Source organism: Lynx rufus, unplaced genomic scaffold, assembly GCF_022079265.1.
Source record: "Lynx rufus isolate CCGP_SWC_20201006 ecotype Redwood Valley unplaced genomic scaffold, mLynRuf1.p SCAF_21, whole genome shotgun sequence".
NCBI lineage: Eukaryota > Metazoa > Chordata > Mammalia > Carnivora > Felidae > Lynx > Lynx rufus.
The window spans coordinates 237007-258370 of NW_025814836.1; the positions used below are offsets into that span (position 1 = coordinate 237007).

At 36.7% G+C, this 21364-nt stretch overlaps 1 protein-coding gene across 11 annotated transcripts in view; it reads left to right on the top strand.

Annotated features, from left to right (window-relative positions):
- The window catches only part of TUBGCP5 (tubulin gamma complex associated protein 5), a 65665-nt gene that overhangs the window by 30973 nt on the left and 13328 nt on the right, over positions 1–21364 (top strand). For 7 of the 11 annotated variants that reach the window (XR_006963401.1, XM_047086592.1, XM_047086600.1 and 4 more), the window contains 8 exons: positions 10531–10638; positions 12570–12687; positions 13447–13536; positions 14303–14396; positions 14887–15133; positions 16807–17009; positions 18572–18687; positions 20616–20884. Coding sequence is in view for 10 of the 11 variants with exons in the window: in XM_047086592.1 (XP_046942548.1) it covers positions 10531–10638; positions 12570–12687; positions 13447–13536; positions 14303–14396; positions 14887–15133; positions 16807–17009; positions 18572–18687; positions 20616–20884 (1245 nt within the window). In the remaining variant the exon portion in view is untranslated. The remainder of the gene's footprint in view (positions 1–10530; positions 10639–12569; positions 12688–13446; positions 13537–14302; positions 14397–14886; positions 15134–16806; positions 17010–18571; positions 18688–20615; positions 20885–21364) is intronic. The other 4 variants (XM_047086593.1, XM_047086594.1, XM_047086596.1 and 1 more) reach the window with 4 other exon arrangements.

Sequence of the window (21364 nt, forward strand, 5' to 3'; positions counted from 1 at the left end):
AGAAAATCCCAAATACAAAATCTAACAGCACACCTAAAGGAAATAGAAGCAGAAGAGCAAAGACACCCCAAACCCAGCAGAAGAAGAGAAATAATAAAGATCAGAGCAGAAATAAACAATATAGAATCTACAAAAACTGTAGAGCAGATCAACGAAACCAAGAGTTGGTTTTTTGAAAAAATAAACAAAATTGACAAACCTCTAGCCAGGCTTCTCAAAAAGAAAAGGGGGATGACCCAAATAGATAAAATCATGAATGAAAATGGAATTATTACAACCAATCCCTCAGAGATACAAGCAATTATCAGGGAATACTATGAGAAATTATATGCCAACAAACTGGACAACCTGGAAGAAATGGACAAATTCCTAAACACCCACACGCTTCCAAAACTTAATCAGGAGGAAATAGAAAGTTTTTGAACAGACCCATAACCAGTGAAGAAATTGAATCAGTTATCAAAAATCTCCCAACAAATAAGAGTCCAGGACCAGATGGTTCTCAGGGGAGTTCTACCAGATGTTTAAAGCAGAAATAATACCTATCTTTCTCAAGCTATTCCAAAAAATAGAAAGGGAAGGAAAACTTCCAGACTCATTCTATGAAGCCAGTATTACTTTGATTCCTAAACCAGACAGAGACCCAGTAAAAAAAGAGAACTACAGGCCAATATCCCTGATGAATATGGATGCAAAAATTCTCAATAAGATGCGAGCAAATCAAATTCAACAGCATATAAAAAGAATTATTCACCATGATCAAGTGGGATTCATTCCTGGGATGCAGGGCTGGTTCAACATTTGCAAATCAATCAGTGTGATACCTCACATTAATAAAGGAAAAGATAAGAACCATATGATCCTGTCAGTCGATGCAGAAAAGGCCTTTGACAAAATTCAGCATCCTTGCTTAATAAAAACCCTTGAGAAATTCAGGATAGAAGGAACATACTTAAAGATCATAAAAGCCATTTATGAAAAGCACACAGCTATCATCATCCTCAATGAGGAAAAACTGAGAGCTTTTTCCCTGAGATCAGGAACACGACAGGGATGTCCACTCTCACCGCTGTTGTTTAACATAGTGTTGGAAGTTCTAGCATCAGCAATCAGACAACAAAAGGAAATCAAAGGCATCAAAATTGGCAAAGATGAAGTCAAGCTTTCACTTTTTGTAGATGACATGCTATTATACCTGGAAAATCCGACAGACTCCACCAAAAGTCTGCTAGAACTGAATCATGAATTCAGCAAAGTTGCAGGATACAAAATCAATGTACAGAAATCAGTTGCATTCTTATACACTAACAATGAAGCAACAGAAAGACAAATAAAGAAACTGATCCCATTCACAATTGCACCAAGAAGCATAAAATACCTAGGAATAAATCTAACCAAAGATGTAAAAGATCTGTATGCTGAAAACTATAGAAAGCTTATGAAGGAAATCGAAGAAGATATAAAGAAATGGAAAAACGTTCCGTGCTCATGGGTTGGAAGAATAAATATTGTCAAAATGTCAATACTACCCAAAGCTATCTACACATTCAATGCAATCCCAATCAAAATTGCACCAGCATTCTTCTTGAAACTAAAACAAGCAATCCTAAAATTTGTATGGAACCACAAAAGGCCCCGAATAGCCAAAGTAATTTTAAAGAAGACCAAAGCAGGAGGCATCACAATCCCAGACTTAGCCTCTACTACAAAGCTATAATCATCAAGACAGCATGGTATTGGCACAAAAACAGACACATAGACCAATGGAATAGAACAGAAACCCCAGAACTAGACCCACAAACGTATGGCCAACTAATCTTTGGCAAAGCAGGAAAGAACATCCAATGGAAAAAAGACAGTCTCTTTAACAAATGGTGCTGGGAGAACGGGACAGCAACATGCAGAAGAATGAAACTAGACCACTTTCTCACACCATTCACAGAAATAAACTCAAAATGGATAAAGGACCTGAATGTGAGACAGGAAACCATCAAAACCCTAGAGGAGAAAGCAGGAAAAGACCTCTCTGACCTCAGTCGTAGCAATTTCTTACTTGACACATCCCCAAAGGCAAGGGAATTAAAAGCAAAAATGAACTACTGGGACCTTATGAAGATAAAAAGCTTCTGCACAGCAAAGGAAACAACCAACAAAACTAAAAGGCAACCAACGGAATGGGAAAAGATATTTGCAAATGACATATCGGACAAAGGGCTAGTATCCAGAATCTATAAAGAGCTCACCAAAATCCACACCCGAAAAACAAATAACTCGGTGAATAAATGGGCAGAAAACATGAATGGACACTTCTCTAAAGAAGACATCCGGATGGCCAACAGGCACATGAAAAGATGCTCAACGTCGCTCCTTATCAGGGAAATACAAATCAAAACCACACTCAGATATCACCTCACACCAGTCAGAGCGGCTAAAATGAACAAATCAGGAGACTATAGATGCTGGCGAGGATGTGGAGAAACGGGAACCCTCTCGCACTGTTGGTGGGAATGCAAAGTGGTGCAGCCACTCTGGAAAACAGTGTGGAGGTTCCTCAGAAAATTAAAAATAGACCTACCCTATGACCCAGCAATAGCACTGCTAGGAATTTACCCAAGGGATAGAGGAGTACTGATACATAGGGGCACTTGTACCCCAATGTTTATAGCAGCACTCTCAACAATAGCCAAATTATGGAAAGAGCCTAAATGTCCATCAACCGATGAATGGGTAAAGAAATTGTGGTTTATATACACAATGGAGTACTACGTGGCAATGAGAAAGAACAAAATATGGCCCTTTGTAGCAACATGGATGGAACTGGAGAGTGTTATGCTAAGTGAAATAAGCCATACAGAGAAAGACAGATACCATATGTTTTCACTCTTATGTGGATCCTGAGAAACTTAACAGAAACCCATGGGGGAGGGGAAGGGAAAGAAAAAAAAGGTTAGAGTGGGAGAGAGCCAAAGCATAATAGACTCTTAAAAACTGAGAACAAACTGAGGGTTGGTGGGGGGTGGGAGGGAGGGGAGGGTGGATGATGGGTATTGAGGAGGGCACCTTTTGGGATGAGCACTGGGTGTTGTATGGAAACCAACTTGTCAATAAATTTCATATATTGAAAAATAAATAAAAGGTGATTTATAGAACAAAAAAAAAGGCAACTGATGGAATGGGAGAAGATATTTGCAAATGACATATCAGATAAAGGGTTAGTATCCAAAATCTACAAAGAAGTTGTCAAACAATGCCCAAAAAAGAAATAATCCAGTGAAGAAATGGGAAAAGACATGAATAGACACTTCTCCAAAGAAGACATCCAGGTGGCCAACAGACACATGAAAAAATGCTCAACATCACTCATCGTCAGGGAAATACAAATCAAAACCACAATGAGGTACCACCTTACACCTGTCAGAATGGCTAACATTAACAACTCAGGCAACAACAGATGTTGGCAAGGATGCAGATAAGGAGGATCTCTTTTGCATTGTTGGTGGGAATGCAAGCTGATGCAGCCACTCTGGAAAACAGTATGGAGGTTCCTCAAAAAACTAAAAATAAAACTACCCTACGACCCAGCAATTGCACTACTAGGCATTTATCCAGGGATACAGGTGTGCTGTTTCGAAGGGACACATGCACCATATTTATAGCAGCACTATCAACAATAGCCAAAATATGGAAAGAGCCCAAATGTCCATCGATGGATGAATGGATAAAGAAGTGGTATATATATACAATGGAGTATTATTCAGCAATCAAAAAGAATGAAATCTTGCCATTTGCAACTACATGGATGGAACTGGAGGGTATTTTGCTCAGTGAAATTAGTCAGAGAAAGACAAAACTCATATGACTTCACTCATATGAGGACTTTAAGAGACAAAACAGATGAACATAGGGAAGCAAAACAAAAATAATATAAAAACAGGGAGGGGGACAAAACAAAACAGACTCATAAATGTGGAGAACAAATAGGGTTGCTGGAGGGGTTGTGGGAGGGGGGATGGGCTAAATGGGTAGGGGCATTAAGGAATCTACTGAAATCATTGCTTTAATATATAGTAACTAGTTTGGATGTAAATTTTAAATAATAAAAAATAAAGTTAAAAAAAATACTGATTATAGGCACCTCACTCGGGTAGTCTGATTTTTAGTAGGTTAGCATTTCAGGTGATTCTGCAATGGGTCATAGATCTCACTTTGGAAAACATTGAGATAAATATTTACGAATTGGAATCCTACTTGAGATCCCAGAACTGTTATATCATTTAACTAAATGATTTTAAATATTTTTGAAAGAAGTATGGTTATCAAAAGGGCATTTTGATACGTTAATAGCATTTAATGACTATACATTAAATTTTTGACTCATTGAAATTTTGTTATTTGTGGGAGTATCTGTTAAAAGTCACTGGTTTGGGGTAATATTTAAATTTTTTTGCAACAAAATTCAGTTTCACAGAAAGCCAACAAAATACAAAATGATATATTAAAGAATGGGTTTGGATAGATAATTTTTTGCCTTATAGGAGCTGATGAAAATCATTAACAAAAGTTTCTGAACATGTATATCAACATAAGCAAATATATGTAAACAAAAATGTAGTTTGAGTTGCAAGATTTTGGAAACAGGCAAATCACAATTGTGGATTGCCTTGTTCTTCATCAGTCTTTTTTTTCTTTTGAATTTTTTTTTTTAGTTGAAGTATAATGACACAATTTTTTATTAGTTTCAGGTGTACAGCATAGTGACTTGAAATTGTATACGTTATAAAATGCTCACCACCCATAAATGTAGCTATTATCTGTCACCATACAAAGTTATTACAATATTATTGACTGTATTCCCTATGCTGTACTCTTCATCCCAGTAACTTATTTTATGACTGAAAGTTTTTACCTCTAAATCTCCTTCTAGTTCCACCCATCCCCCCCATCCCTCTTCCCTCTGGCAAACACTAGTTCTCTGTGTTTACAAGTCTTTTTCTATTGTTTTGTAGATTCCACATATAAGTGAAATCGTATTTGTCTTTCTCTGACTTATTTTATTTATTTATTTTTCAATGTTTATTTATTTTTTGGGACAGAGAGAGACAGAGCATGAACGGGGGAGGGGCAGAGAGAGAGGGAGACACAGAATCGGAAACAGGCTCCAGGCTCCGAGCCATCAGCCCAGAGCCTGATGCGGGGCTCGAACTCACGGACCGCGAGATCGTGACCTGGCTGAAGTCGGACGCTTAACTGACTGCGCCACCCAGGCGCCCCACTCTGACTTATTTTAATAGCCTCTTGGTCAATCCATGTTGTCATGAATAGCAAGATTTCATTATTTTTTGTTGCAGAATAGTAGTTCAACCTCTATATACACCACGTTTTTTTTTTTTTTAATCCATTCATCTATTGATGGATTTAGGTTGGCTATTGTAAATAATGCTGTAATAAACATACAAGTCCATATATTGTCTCAAATTAGTGTTTTCATTTTCTTTGGGTAAGTACCCAGAATTGTAATTACTGGGTCAGTGGTATTTCTATTTTAATTTTTTGAAGAAATTCCGTACCATTTTCTACAGTGGTCACACCAATTTATTTTCCCACCAGGAATGCACAAAGGATCCCTTTATTCCACATCCTTCTCAAAACTTCTTATTGTTACTTCTTGTCTTTTTGATTAGCCATCCTAGATAATGTAAGATTATATCTCATTGTGGTTTTGATTTACATTTCCTTGATAGTAATGCTGAGCATCTTCTCATGTGTGTCTTTTTGCCATCTGTACATCATCTTTGGAGAACTATTCAGGACCTCTGCCCATTTTTTAATCAGAGTATTGGGGAGTTTTGGTGTTGGGTTGTATAAGCTGTTTATATATTTTGAATGTTAACCATTTGTTGGGTATATCATTTGCACAGATCTTCTCCATTCAGTAGATTGCCTTTTCATTTTGTTGATGGTTTCCTTTGCTGCGCAAAACCTTTTTATTTTTATTTGGTCCCAATAATTTATTTTTGCTTTTGTTTTCTTTGCCTTGGGAGACATATGTAGAGAAATATTGCTAATATTGATGTCCAAGAGATTACTGTCTGTGTTTTTGTTGTTTTTGTTTTTAGGAGTTTTGTAGTTTCAGGTCTTCCATTAGATCTTTAATCCATTTTGAGTTTACCTTTGTATATGGCATAACATAGTCATCTAGTGTCATTATTTTGCATGTAGCTGTCCAGGTTTTTCAATATCATTCTTAGAAGAGACTCTCCTTTCCCCATTGTATATTCTTACCTCCTTTGTCATAGACTAATTGAGCATATAAACATGGATTTATTTCTGGTCTCTCATTTCTATTCCATTGATCTATGTGTCTGTTTTTGTGTCCGTACCATACTGTTTTGATTACTGTAACTTTGTAGTATAGTTTGAAAACTGGGATTGTGATACCTCCAGCTTTGTTCTTTCTCAAGGTTATTCTGGCTATGGGGCGAATTTTGTGGTTCCGTACAAATTTTAGGATTGTTTGTTCTGGTTCTGTGAAAAATCCTCTTGGTATTTTGAAAGAGATAGCATTGAATTTATAGACTGCTTTGGATGGCATTATGGACATTTTAACAGTATTCTTCCAATCCGTGATAAGGGTATATGTTTACATATATTTGTGTTGTCTTCAATTTCTTTCATCAGTGTCTTATAGTTTTCAGAGTACAGGTCTTTCAGCTCTTTGGTTAGTTTTATTCCTAAGTATTTTATTATTTTTGGTGTGATTATAAATGGGATTTTTTTTCTTAATTTCTTTTTCTGCTACTTTGTTGTTAGTATATAGAAACACAACAGTTTTCCTTATATTTAAAAAAAATTTTTTTTAATGTTTGTTTATTTTTGCGGCCGAGAGAGAGAGGGATACACAGGATTGGTAGCAAGATCCAGGCTCTGAGCTGTCAGCACAGAGCTCAACGCAGGGCTCAAACCCACAAACCATGAGATCGTGACCTGAGCCGAAGTTTGACGCTTATCCAAGTGAGCCACCCAGGCGCCCCAACACTCTTCCTTATATTAATTTCTGTATCCTATAATGTAACTGAATTCATTTATTAGTTCTAATAGGCTTTTTTGGTAGAGCCTTTAGGGTTTTCAATACATAGTATCATATCATCTGCAAATAGTGACAGTTTTCTTTCTTACCCAATTTGGATGCTTTTTAGTTCTTTCTTTTATCTGTTTGCTATGGCTAGGACTTCCAGTATTATGTTGACTAAAAGTGGTGAGAGACTTGTTTCTATTCTGATCTTAGAGGAGAATTTTCAGGTTTTCACCATTGAGTATGATGTTACCTGTGGGTTTTTTATATGTGGCCTTTATTATGTTGAGTTATATTTCCTCCACATCCACTTTGCCGAGAGTTTTTGTCATGAACGGATGTTGAATTTTGTCAGATGCTTTTTCTGCTTCTACTGAGGTGATATTTTATCCTTCATTTTGTTAATGTGGTTGTATCATGTTGATTGATTTGCAAATATTGATCCATTCTTACATTTCTGGGGAAAATTGTAGTTGATCATCATGGTTGGTGATACTCTTAATGTATGTTGAAATCAGTTTGCTAATATTTGTTGATGATTTTTGCATCTGTGTTCATCAAGGATATTGGCCTATCAAATTTTTTGTGATGTCTTTATCTGGTTTTGGTATCAGAGTAATGCTGGCCTAATGAAATGAATTTGGATTTTTTTTTTCTATTTTGAAATAGTTTGAGAAGAATAGTTATTAACTCTTTTTTTAATAATTTGGTGAAATTCACCTAGGAAGTCATCTGGTCCTAGACCTCTGTTTATTGGGAGTTTTTTGATTGCTGATTCAATTTTGTTACTAGTAATTAGTCTGTTTGGATTTTCTATTTCTTCCTTATTCAAGGTTAGAAAATTGTATGTTTCTAGAAATTTATCCATTTCTTCTAGGTTGTCCAATTGGTGGCATATAATTTTTCATAGTAGTCTCTTTCAAAATTCTTTTTGTTTCTATGCTATTGGTTGTAACTTCTCTTTCATTTATGATTTTGTTATTTTGAATCCTTTTGATGAGTCTGTCTAAAGGTTTATCAATTCTTTTTTATCTTTTCAAAAACCAGCTCTTAATTTCATTGATCTTTTCTACTTTTCTATCTCTATTTCATTTATTTCTGTTCTATTTTGTCTGAGTTACTTTCTTCTACTAACTTTGGGTTTGGTTTCTTCTTGTTTTTCTAGTTCCTTTAGGTATAAGATAGGATGGCTTATTTGAGAATTTTCTTGATTCTTTTAAAAAAAAAAATTTTTTTTAACGTTTATTTTTATCTTTGAGACGGAGAGAGACAGAGCATGAACGGGGGAGGGTCACAGAGAGAAGGAGACACAGAATCTGAAACAGGCTTCAGGCTCTGAGCTGTCAGCACAGAGCCCAACACGGGGCTCGAACTCACGGACCGCGAGATCATGACCTGGGCCAAAGTCGGACGCTTAACCGACTGAGCCACCCAGATGCCCCAAATTTTCTTGATTCTTAAGAAAAGCCTGTATCACTATAAACTTCCCTCATAGAACTGCTTTTATGACTCCCAAAGATTTTCAACTTTATGTTACCATTTTCCTTTGTCTGCATATATTTTTTAATTTTCTCCTTGTTTTCTTCATTGACCCATTGGTTGTTTAATATTATTTTGTTTAGTTTGCACATGTTTTGGGGTTTTTTCCCCAGCTTTCTTAATTTCTAATTTCATACCACTGTGCTCAGAAAAGATACTTGATGTGATTTCCATCTTAAATCTATTGAGACTTATTTTATGGCCTAACATGTGATCTGTCCTGGAGAGTGTTCCATGTGCCCTCAAAAAGTACATATATTCTGCTGATTTGGGAAGAAATATTCTGCATCTATTAAATTCATCTGATCTGTTGTGTGGTTCAAAGCCACTGAAGTCTGTTTTCTCTGATGTAAGTATTGCTGCACCAGGTTTTGGGGGGTATGGGGGAGTGGGGAACTGATATTTGCATGGAATATCTTTTTTCATTCTCTCACTTTTCAGTAGGCTGTATGTGTCTTGGGTCTGAAGTGAATCTCTTGTAGGCAGCATGTAGATGGACTTAGCTTTTTTATCCATTCAGTCATTCTATGTCTTTTCATTGGAGCATTGAGTTCATTTACATTTGAAGTAATTATCGATAGGTATGTAAGTATTGTTTTTTGGTAATTGTTTTCTATTTTTGTGGTTCTTCCCTGTTCTTCTCTTGCTCTCTTCCATAATGATTGATGACTTTTTTTAGTGCTCTGCTTGTATTCTTTTCTCTTTTTTGTGTATCTTCTATATTTTTTTGGTTTTTGGTTGTTATGAGGTTCATGTATAACATCCCAGATATATAACACATTTGAAAGGCACATTTTCACCCTACCTCCCCACATTAAAGTTTCATACTAGGTTTATAAGTGATTGATCTACCAACTTTATTATGTGTTTACCAGTAAAATTTTTCCCTTTCATAATTTTCTTCTACTCATAGCCTTTTCTTTTCTGCTTAAAGAAATCCCAATTAAAAAAATAAATTAAAAAAAAAAGAAATCCCTTTAACATTTCTTATAGGCCAGTTTAGTGATGATGAACTCCTTTAGCTTTTTTTTTTTTTTTTTAATATCTCTCCATAAATTCTGAATAACAGTCTTGCTGGGTAGAGTATTCTTGGTTGTAGGTTTTTTTTCTTTCAGCACTTTATATATATCATTGCCACTCCCTTCTTACCTACAAAGTTTCTGCTGAAAAGTTAGCTGATAGCCTTATGGAGTTCCCTTGTATAAAAATAGTTGCTTTTTCTCTTTCTTCTTTTAAGTCTCTCTCTTTATCTTTAATTTTTGACATTCTATGTGTTATATGTCTTGATGTGAACCTCCTTGGTTCATCTTTTTTCAGGCTTTCTGTACTTGGACCTGGATATCCAACACCCTTGAACCTGGATGTCCATTTCCTTCCCCAGGTTAAAGAAGTTTTCAGCTATCGTATTTTCAGATAATTCTTTTGCCCCTTTCGCTCTCTCTTCTCCTTCTTGGATCACTATAATGTAAATGTTAGTATGCTTATTGCTGTCTCAGAGGTATAACCTAACCTTGTTGTTATTGTTTTTAATTCTTTTTTTCTTTTTGCTGTTCCATTATTTTGCTTTCTGTTATTCTGTCTTAGCTACTGCTATCTAGCTGCTTCTAGATAGCTTCTAGACATCCTCTAATCTGCTGTTAATTCCTTCTAGTGTTTATTTTATTTCAGTCATTGTATTCTTAAGCTCTGATTGGTTCTTTTTATATTTTCCATCCCTTTGTTGAAGTTCTAAGTTCATCCACTCTTTTCTCAAGTCCCGTGAGGATCTCTATGATTATTACTTTCAACTCTTTATCAGCTAGATTACATTTCTCTGTTTCACTTAGTTCAAAAGTTGTTTTGTCTTATTATTTCATTTGGAATATATTCCCTGGCCTTCTCATTTTGTTTCACTTTCTGTGTTTGTTTCTATGAATTAGGTGGAACACCTACGTCTTCCAGTCTTGAAGGTATGGCCATGTATAGGAACATCCCCTGCATAGACTGTATGTCTGGAAACGTAGGCTGGCTGGCTGGAGATATAGCAGGTGCGGGATGAAGATCTGGGAGCAGTCTGTGTCAGGGGTACCCTGATGGTCCAGTTGAACAGCCACAAATCTGGCTGCTTCATGCAGGGGGCCCTGTCATAACAGCTGGCGCTGGAGCAAGCACAGGCCAGGGTGTCCCCAGGGTACTCCACATCAGGGCCATTTTGGCAAGAGGGCTGAAGCTATAGTCAGTGCAGGCTAGGGGTGTCCCACTACCTGCTACACTGGGGTAGCTTTGTTGGGAGGGCTAGAGCTGGGATGTTTGGAGGCAGTGGTGCCATCTTAGGTATGTAACTGCAACTGGTGTTGGCTAGGGGCCCAGGACTCACCAAGGTAGCAGGCCACCTAGAGTGCCCAGACCCTGCTTCCCTCTATACTATCAAGGTTGAGGAGAAACATAAACAGTGGTGTTCACCAGCACCTCTGGCAACTCAGAGAGTTCTAGCTATTCCTTCACTGTTTGGTGGACACTCTAGGGTAGTAAATGGGTTTCCTTCAATTCTAGTCTAGTTTCCCTTTAATCCACAGCTTTTTCCTGTGTCCTAGGGTGGGCAAATCTTCTGGTCCCTCAGTACTGTCCCTCACCACTGCATTTCACAGCATTGGGGGTCATGTTCCTGTCATTACCATGTTTCTGTCTCTCCTACCCCTCTCTATGTGGTACCTCTGTCTTTTATACAGAAACTGTTCAGTCAGCCCTCAGTTCTTTGGGCAAAATTGGTCCATATGTAGGTATAGATTTGGTATGTTGATGGGTGGAGGGGAATTCAGAGTCTTCCTACACCACCATCTTGGACCTCCCTCCCCATTAGGTTTTTTCTTTTTTTAACGTAAGCTCTACACCAAACATGGGGCTTGAACTCTTGACTCCAAGATCAAGAGTCGCATGCTCCACTGAGCCATCTAGGCCCCCCTCCCATTTGGTTTTTTACATAGATGACCATTATCATCTGCAAGTATTGACAATGTTGTCTCCTGTCCATTCTTATATCTTGTATTTTCTTTGTGACACATTAATGGTGTCTGTTTTGGCCGGGCCTCTAGTCTGCAGAGGAAGCATCAGCAGTGAGAGCAGGTTTCCTGGAGTGGGTCTCAGTCTAAGAGGGATGCACCTGAAATTCCTTCATTAAGTGTGATTTTGTGTTAGTGAATCATCCTTGAATTCCTGAACTCCCATGATGGTTCTGTTATTTTTTACTACTATTTTTTTTTTTTAAATAAGCTCTACACCCAACATGGTGCTCAAACTAAAGACCCTGAGATGAAGAGTTGCATGCCCCACCAACTGAGCCAACCCCTGGGTTAGCTATTTTTTAATTTAGAATTTTTCATTTTTATTCTTTGATGAACTTTTTTTATGTCTTTATCTGGTTTTAGAAGCAAGGTTATATTAGCTTATAACCCAAATAACATATCTAATTCTTTTTTTTAAGTTTTATTTCTTTATTCTGAGAGAGAACGAGTGGAGGGGTGGATAGACAGGGAGAAAGACAGTCCCAAGCAGGCTCCGCAGTGGCAGCACTGACCAGGGGTTCGAACTCATGAACCATGAGAGATCATGACCTGAGCTGAAACCAAGAGTTGGATGCTTAACCGACTGAGCCACCCAGGTGCCCCAGATATCTAATTCTTTAAAGCTTAGCACCAGCCCTCAGGGTTTGAGGGTTCTTGAGAGCATCTTTGGTTACCATTTCAATTTCTTTCATGACTATTGAACTATTATTCATGGGGTTATTTAAAATTGAGTACTTTTTTATTTTATAGCCAGTGATACTTAATTAAATTTTGTATATATGTTCCTGTATGTATATTCTAAAGAGCCTTTTTCAGTTGAATGTTTGAACAAGGCCATAAGTCCAAAATTGTGGCATAGTTGATCAGGTGTTTCTTTGTTAATGCTCATAACTTAAACTTACTAAATATCCTTCCAGTAGATGAGCCAAATGGCCGAAGCTGGCTGGAGCAGCATGTTGTTCATCAGTACTGGACAGCCAGATCCTCAAGGTTTCCTCATAGTTTACATTTGCACTCCAATTTAGCCTCTGTCTGGTAAGAAGCTAAGTTTTTCATTTAATGTGTTAATAGAATAAACTTTGATATTTTAATATTTGCTTTAAATTTGTGGTTTAAATCGAGTACTTCCCTAAAATTTAAACTTGTTTTTTTTTAAACAATTCTAATTGAACATAGTTTTAAATTATTTAATTATCTTTAAAATGAGATTAATTATTTAATTATAATCTGTCTTTTGACTTATTTTCGAAGTGAGTGGATTGGTTAAATTAGGCCATTTATTTGATTTCTGTTTTAATGCACTTATTACAAAATTACAATTACTATTTGCCCAAACAATACACAGTTTTAAGCATTTGACTCAGTCAGATGTAATATAATATATATATTATTATATATATATAATATAATAATTGGAATTATTCTCAAAGTACTTCTCTTAGAGTATTACAGTTAACATGTAGAAATGAGTATGGGAGGGCATTTAAAGCATATTATGTTTATTTGCCTTATTAATTACTTGTTAAATTACCACTAAATGCATATATATTTTTTTAATGTTTATTTATCTTGAGGGAGAGGAAGACAGCACACAAGGGCGGGGGGGGGGGGAGGTGTCAGAAAGAGGGAGAGAGAATCCGAAGCAGGCTCCACACTGTCAGCACAGATGTCAAGAGTCAGACACTTAACCAGCTGAGCCACTCAGTCTCCCCTAAATGCATATATTCCTTAAGGCATGTAATTTTACTTCATGAGAAACCTTTTCATTGACATTTGTTATTTACTGTCTAATAGGGACCAACACTTGTATAGCAGTGACCCATTATATGTTCCTGATGACAGAGTTTTTGTTACTGAGACACAGGTTATTCGGGAAACCTTATGGTAAGATCTATTAACCTAAGTATTAGTGTAGAAGATTTTATTAGTGAGAAGCCAGAATTTTAGTTTATAAGGAAAAGTATTCACAGTTTCTTTACATGCTTTCTAAAAATAGGCCCTTGGGTTTAACCCAAAACTGTTTCTAGTGCTCCCCTACAGGTAGCCTGGGGTCCTCAGTAAACCCATATTTCAGAATTGATTGTGGAGATTATGAGAATTTGGTATGTTTGCTTCTTTCCCATTTTAAATAATTTAGTATATGATTTAATTATATTAAACCATTACTTTTTTAATATCTGAGTTCAAAGAAAGGTTCCTGGTTTGCTAACTGCTCTTAATAGGCAAGAGTTTATCAATGAGAGCCTGTGTCCTATAACTGGAAACCAGGAATCTAAGATTTTAGATTGTGTTCACACAAAAATGAAAATGAGAAATGCAACATGTAGTGCTGGTATTACTGAGATTTCTAGGTTATGGTCCTCTCTACCAAAAAGTATATTGACTTTCTTAAAAATGGGAAATCTGGGCCATCACAAAGAGGAGGAAATACTTTAACAACACTATTTCAACTTCTCTGTAAGATAATATTGAAATACCCTTGAGTCTTAAGTTAATCAGATAAAAAGATTGATGTCTCTTATTTTCTAATTCTCTGACCTGTTTGCCCCCAACACCCAATTTTGAATCTTTTGTTAAAACTTCTTAGGCATTACTGTAATGAACATTTTTATAGATTTAAAGTACATTCATCTTTTTTATTTCATTTCAGGTTACTTTCAGGGGTAAAAAAGCTCTTTATATATCAGTTGATAGATGGGAAGGTAACTGTGAGAAACAGTATTATAGTAACTCATTTGACACATGTAAGTTATTTGTAATTTTTCTAATTAAAATTAAATAAAAGGATTTATGTAAACCCTGCTTATATAACTTTAGAACATTTTGCAATATTAAAATTAGTTATCAAATCTACTTAACGTCCCAAAGACCAAATTAAGTTATGCATCTTTACAATGCTAGAGAATTCTTTAATAGTGTGTGTTATATTCACATTTAGTTTCAATTTACATGTTCTGCTTTTTGTCAGTTCTATATTGGAAAGCTGTATACTATAAATTTTTTGCTTGTAGCATATTTATTTACCTTATAGGTGTTTTTAAAAAGTATAAGCCACAATTCTATATTCTGTAGAAATTAATGCTTGTATTCCTTTGAGTATAAAACTAAATATTCATTTTGTTCTCTACTAAGCATAGTGTTTAAAACAGTCACAAAATAAATATTTTAGTGAAAGAATATGAATTTGAATGTTTATAGAAGACTCCACATGTTTGCGGTTTGCTTCTATTGTAGAGCTGTTTACGATCAGTGCTAGAACAAATAGCAGCATATGGCCAAGTTGTGTTTCGACTCCAGGAATTCATCGATGAAGTCATGGGGCACAGCTCCGAAAGCATGTTACCTGGAAATGGTTCTCTTCCCAAGAAGTTGACTGAAGCTCCCTTTAGGACATACCAGGCTTTCATGTGGGCCCTGTACAAATACTTTATTAGTTTCAAAAAGGAACTTACAGACATTGAGAAGTACATCATCAATAATGGTATTTAAATGTCCTTCCCTTCTACTCATAAGACATAAGTCATATTTTGAATGCCATCTAGGTTATTAACTGATAAAAGGTTTGAAAATTCTATTGTAAGTAAGTAATAATCATGATAATTTTTAAATCATTTTAAATTTGTATTTTAAGCCATTCCATTCCCTAAAAATCCAAATACTATAGAAAGTTTACAGTGAAATTATTCTTTCTGTGCTATTTCTCCAGTCAAGTACTCAGTTCCCCTCCCCAGAGGCAACCAAGTCATAAGTTTCTTGTGCATCCTTCCAGAAATAATTTAAACATATGCAAGCAATGCATATTCATATATACATACCTTGTAGTCTGTTAACTACTCTCTTCAAATTATTTTCTAATTTAAATTTTGAGGATTATATCATACAAAAATGTAAAGAGCCTCCTCATTCTTTTCTACAAATTCTCTTTTACAAAGATGTATGAATGTATAATAGGCTTATCGCCTTTTGTTTGTTGTGGACTTTTTTATTTTATTTTAGAGAGAGAGAACGCAAGCAGTGGGGAGAGGGGCAGAGAGGGAGAGAGAGAATCCCAAGCAGGCTCCATGCTTGGTGTAGAGCCTGATGCGGGGCTCAATCATATGACCCTGGAATCATGACCTCAGCCAAAATCAAGAGTTGGATGCTCAATTGACTGAGCTACCCAGGCACCCCCAACCACCCAACCAATCCCCTTTTGATGAACACTTAGGCTATTTCTGATCTTTTGCTATTGCCAACAGTGCTGTAGTGATAACCACTAACATGTAATTGTACACACGAGCTCCAAGTTATAGCGTACATTGTTAATGGAATTGCTAAAGTTAAAGAGTATGTGATAGCATGTGTGATGTTGATACACATCACCACATGGTTTTCCACAGAGAACAGTTGCCAGCAATGTATATGAATACCTGTTTCCTTACACTCTTACCAACAGTGTGCTGTCAAACCTTTTGATCACCAGTATGACAGCTACAAAATGGTAACCAGTGTCAGCTCCCCTCCACCACTTTTATTTTCAACTACTACAAAAAATAGTACCCAGAAGACCTGTATTCTCATCACCCAACTTCCCCAATAACTTCCACCCTTGCATATAGTATGTTATCAAAACTAGGAAATTGACATTGGCACAATACATGTAATTGCTCTGCAGACCTGACATGAGTTTTACCACTTTTGCAGGTACTTGATATTTTGTGGGGAGAGGAGTAATATCTTTGTGTATAGTTTTGTGACACTTTGTCACATGTATATATTTGTATATCCACTTTCATCTTCAGGATACGGAGCTCTGCCAATCCCATGAAAAAACTGGCTCTTGCTCCCCTTTGTAATAACCATCCCCTCACTAAAACAGTAGTCAACTGTTATCTGTTTATTTGCCCAGTGTAGTTTTAATTTGTATTATTATGTTAAGAATTGAAGTCGAGTTTAAGAATCACTTTTATTTCCTTTTCCCTGAAATTCAGTTACTTTATACATTATTTTTCTTCAGAGTTGTTTTTTCTTTAGGGAAATTAGCTCCTTATGAAATGAGATTAAAACCCACCACCGTCCAGTTCGCCATATCTTTCTATGACTTAGCTTTTATATCACATTCTGAATGCAGATATGCTTCCTTGCTAGTGAGTTTGATTCCTTGATATTTTGCAGACACTACAATAACTCTTGCAATAGTGGTGGACAAGTTGTCACCTCGACTGGCTCAGCTCAAAGTTCTCCACAAAGTATTTAGTACTGGAGTAGCAGAAGTTCCACCTGACACTCGTAATGTTGTTCGGGCATCTCATCTGCTCAACACACTGTACAAGGCCATTCTTGAATATGACATTGTTGGAGAAGCCTCTGAGCAAACTGTATGTAAGAATTTTGTCCTCTCTAAGTTGTATGACTCCATTCTGTTCAGCCAAAGGAGTGGTGGGTAGACTGTCATATAGTTCTTTGTAAAAATGGTACTTAAATCGTGTGTCAGACAGCTGTTCAGAGGGTGTTTTTGTTTTTAAAGAGAGAGTGTGTGAGTGGGGGAGAGTGGCAGAGGGAGGGAGAGAGAATCTTAAGCAGGCTCCTCGCTCAGCACAAGCCTGACACTGGCCTCAATCCCATGACCCTGAGATCATGACTGGAGCTGAAATCAAGAGTTGGGTACTCAACTGACTGAGCCACCTCAGGCATCCTTTTGTTTTGGTTTTGGTTTTGGTTTTGTTTTTTTCAGAGTTTTAAAATTGGCTTCTAAATTCAAGGCTACAGGAAACTAGCTTCTTACCTTTAATCGCCAAGGTCACCAGAAGGATGAAGCGATAACAAAGCAAAGCATAAAAGCAAGATGTGAAAAATGCCTAGCTGACTTATTATAGATATTTGCAGCAACTCTTCCTTGAATAAAAATACAAATCTATTGGGGCGCCTGGGTGGCGCAGTCGGTTAAGCGTCCGACTTCAGCCAGGTCACGATCTCGCGGTCCGTGAGTTCGAGCCCCGCGTCGGGCTCTGTGCTGACTGCTCAGAGCCTGGAGCCTGTTTCTGATTCTGCGTCTCCCTCTCTCTCTGCCCCTCCCCCGTTCATGCTCTGTCTCTCTCTGTCCCAAAAATAAATAAACGTTGAAAAAAAAAAATTAAAAAAAAAATACAAATCTATTATATAAGGTATCTAGAGTAGTCAAATTCATAGAAACAGAAAGTAGAATGGTGGCTGCCAGGGACTGGGGAGAGGAGAAAAGAGAAGATATTTAATAGGTACAGAGTTCCAATTTTGCAACATGCCAGAGATCTGTTTTCACAACAATATGAATATACTTAACACTACTGAATTGTACACTTTAAAGTGCTTAAGATAGTATATTTTTGTGTTACCTGTTTTTTGTCACAATTTTTAAAAATACAAATCTAACTGGAGATTTATAATCTAGAAAACTGCAGGTTTGTTTGGTCAGATACACGTTTTGTTTGGATGTTTGGATACACATGCACTAGGTATATTTCCTAGTTTGGTGATGTAACTTTTCTCACCATTTTGATACTGCAGTTCAGTATAAAACAGGTTGATTTCTTTCAGCTATGCAGTTTTTTTTACTACTTGGAACTATAGTAGAATGAAATCATTTCCTCATTCCAAATGGACATTTTGCTAATAGTGTGCTTTAGATAGGATAAGCGTGCCTCAGTTTGGACTATCCTACTTAGAACTGTTGTTCCTCTTTAACTTTCACTCTCAAGAGAGTCCTGGTATGGACTACAGACAATATGGTCATCTCATATTTAGGTGAGTTTTCATAAGGATTTTATAGAGTATGTTTTGGATTTTTAATTTCTTTTTGTCAAAAAACAATTACTTTTGAAAAGGTGTTTCAGAAATGTTTAAACTTCATTTTATCCAGAGACAAGGGGGTTCTGATAGTTGATTGTGCACACTCTGTCCTCAGGTCTCCCTGCTGTTCTCTCTCTGGGTGGAAACAGTAAGACCCTACCTGCAGATTGTGGACGAGTGGATCGTGCATGGGCACCTATGTGACTGCGCTAGGGAGTTCATCATCCAGAGGTTGGGTCCTACACACAGCTCGGGAGACCTGGGGTGCTGCTCATACCTTTTTTCTCTCACAGGAAAATAATGCACTTTTGTAGTTCAGGTGATACTGAGGGAGACCAGTGCAGTGACAGACTATGTTTTTACCATAAACAAATTGTATTGAATTTTTATAGAAGATGTCAGGAATCAGCCAAAAATATGTCTCCCAAGTTTTATGTCAGTTCACAGCTTTCCTTAGCAAATTCTGCTTTTTAAATGATAGTGTGTTTATGGTTGGCTGGTATGGTAAAAGGCATATTGCTTCCTAAAGAGGGAATTTAGGTGATAATAAGTGGCTTCAACTAATTGCTGTTATAAATTAATCAGTAGGATAAAAGATTTGAAAGTATTATGGAATATGCCTCGAATACATTTATTTTTCCAAATTAGCTGGCTTTTTTAACCTTCTTAATAAAATATTTAGGAAAACAATTAAGGAAAATCATAATTCACTTATGATTTCCCCTTCAGTTAATTGATGTTTCTGAGCAGAATCATACAAACTGCAAATGTAGAACTCTCTTAACTCACTTTTAAGTTATGCACTCTGTTTAGATGTGTGATTTTTATGGATAGCTATCCATTTAACTCATCAGAAAGGAGACTGTTAAGTCCTTACAACTCTGAAAAGGTAACCCTGCTTATACACTGCAGATGTAAATTAGCTAGCCTCCTTTAACTGAATCTCATGTCTGTTATTATATCGTTTTTCATCGATCTTACATGATAATTTTTGTGAAAATGGGATTCTGACTGTTATTAAAGGGTGGTGAGTGACCATCATTTGATTGTTAAAAGCATTTCAGTTAAGAATCTGTACGGGACGAAAAAATGTAGAAGTGTAGAGATTACTTTTATAGGAAATGGCAAAATCGGTAAACTTTTATTCTACTTCTAAAGAGAATCAAAGTAATCATATTTTGTTTAATTCTAATTCAAGAAACTTTTTGTCATAGACTCTAAGTCTGAAGTTCTCTTTTGGCCAGCAAAAGAGCAGGACGCAGGATGAAAAGCAAGAGATGGCTAATATCCTGGAAGACAGGAGCCCCAAATAAGGGTCCTTGCCCGTTTTTATTAAGATCAGAAGGCTTACAAACATGGCGATGGACATGCACAAAGAGAGACTGAATCTGTGAACATTAACTTGTAGACGTGAGGGAAAGGGAGTCTTGAAGATATTTGGGGTTAGGGGTGTGGGTTAATACAAAGCAAAATCCTGACACCAGGGCAGTCAGGCAGGAGGTTGTTTACAGCAGACATGAAGCACCACCTTTGTTTATCTTAGCTAGCCTAGGGGATGAGACTGGTAGGGGAAATAACCTCAGAGTTAACGAGGCACCTTTCTTTTGTTAATCATCTCCTCTCCGGGCTGCTTCAGCTGCAGCCCAACAGTCTGTAGCCCAATTTATCTGTTTACCTAACTTGTTCCTTTCCTCCTGTGAAAGCAGCTTTCTGCTATACTACTAAACTGGGGGGTGCTTCCACCCTGAATATCTAATCTTGTTTATTTCATATGTTCTATATTGGGGCTTCTGCCCCACCTTCTCTATACTTATTTACCTAATCTTGTTTACCCAAACCAAGGTGTGATTATCCTATGGCTTTGTAATTCTTTATGCCTTGTTAACCCATTGGTATAAGCCCAGGAAATTTCTAAGCTTATTCCCTACAACTTTTTACTTAAATTTTACCTGTGTCATTCAGAGTATTTATCCACTTTTCTGTTAAACTGAAGTCAGATAAAACCTCTGCCCCATTTTGCCTGAAGATTGCTTCATATTACTAATAATTGATATTATTGTGTTTTAGAATGTCTGGACAACATGCCTAAGCTAAAACAGATACACTGTTGTTTTTAAGGAAGTAAAGTTGAAGTTTAAAATTCTTTTGAATCTTTATAGAAACAAAAATGTTCCAGTAAATCACAGAGACTTTTGGTATGCAACTTACACACTATACAGCGTATCGGAAAAGACAGAAAATGAAGAAAAAATGAGTGATAATGCTAGTGCAAGTTCTGGCAGTGACCAGGGGCCCTCCAGCAGGCAGCATACCATGGTGTCCTTCCTCAAACCTGTCCTTAAGCAGATAATTATGGCTGGCAAGTCAATGCAGCTGCTGAAGAACCTGCAATGTGCAAAGAGCACCACGTGCCAGGACACAGCCAGAGGTAGAAGGTTCCTTTTCCATGTATCCCTCAGCATTCGGGCAATTACTCTGTCTTCATTTTTGTCATCCTGAAATATGTAATTATTTTGTAGTTTGAAAATTATCAAAGCCTTTTACTTTCATGGAAATTATCACCTTGTTACTGTTCCTAATTGAAAAGATTATCCTCAGTGGAAACTTTTAGCACTGTTTCAAAGGCAGTGATTGCAGTGATGATAAATTCCACATGCTTTTTCCTTAGTCTGGATTCCTTAGAACTGGTCATTTAAAAAATAAATCTCTAGCATTTCTTAATGCAGTGCAGCATTTAGCTGTTGAGGACATAAATGTAAACCCTGGCAGATATGAATTTGTTGGTTAGCAGTTTAGACTTGATCATAGATTTCAAGAAAATCTTGATATAATTTATGGCCTTTTTTGATACAATTTAAGCAATATACTTCAACTTTTAACAAGTGACTAAAAAGATTTGAAAGGTGTA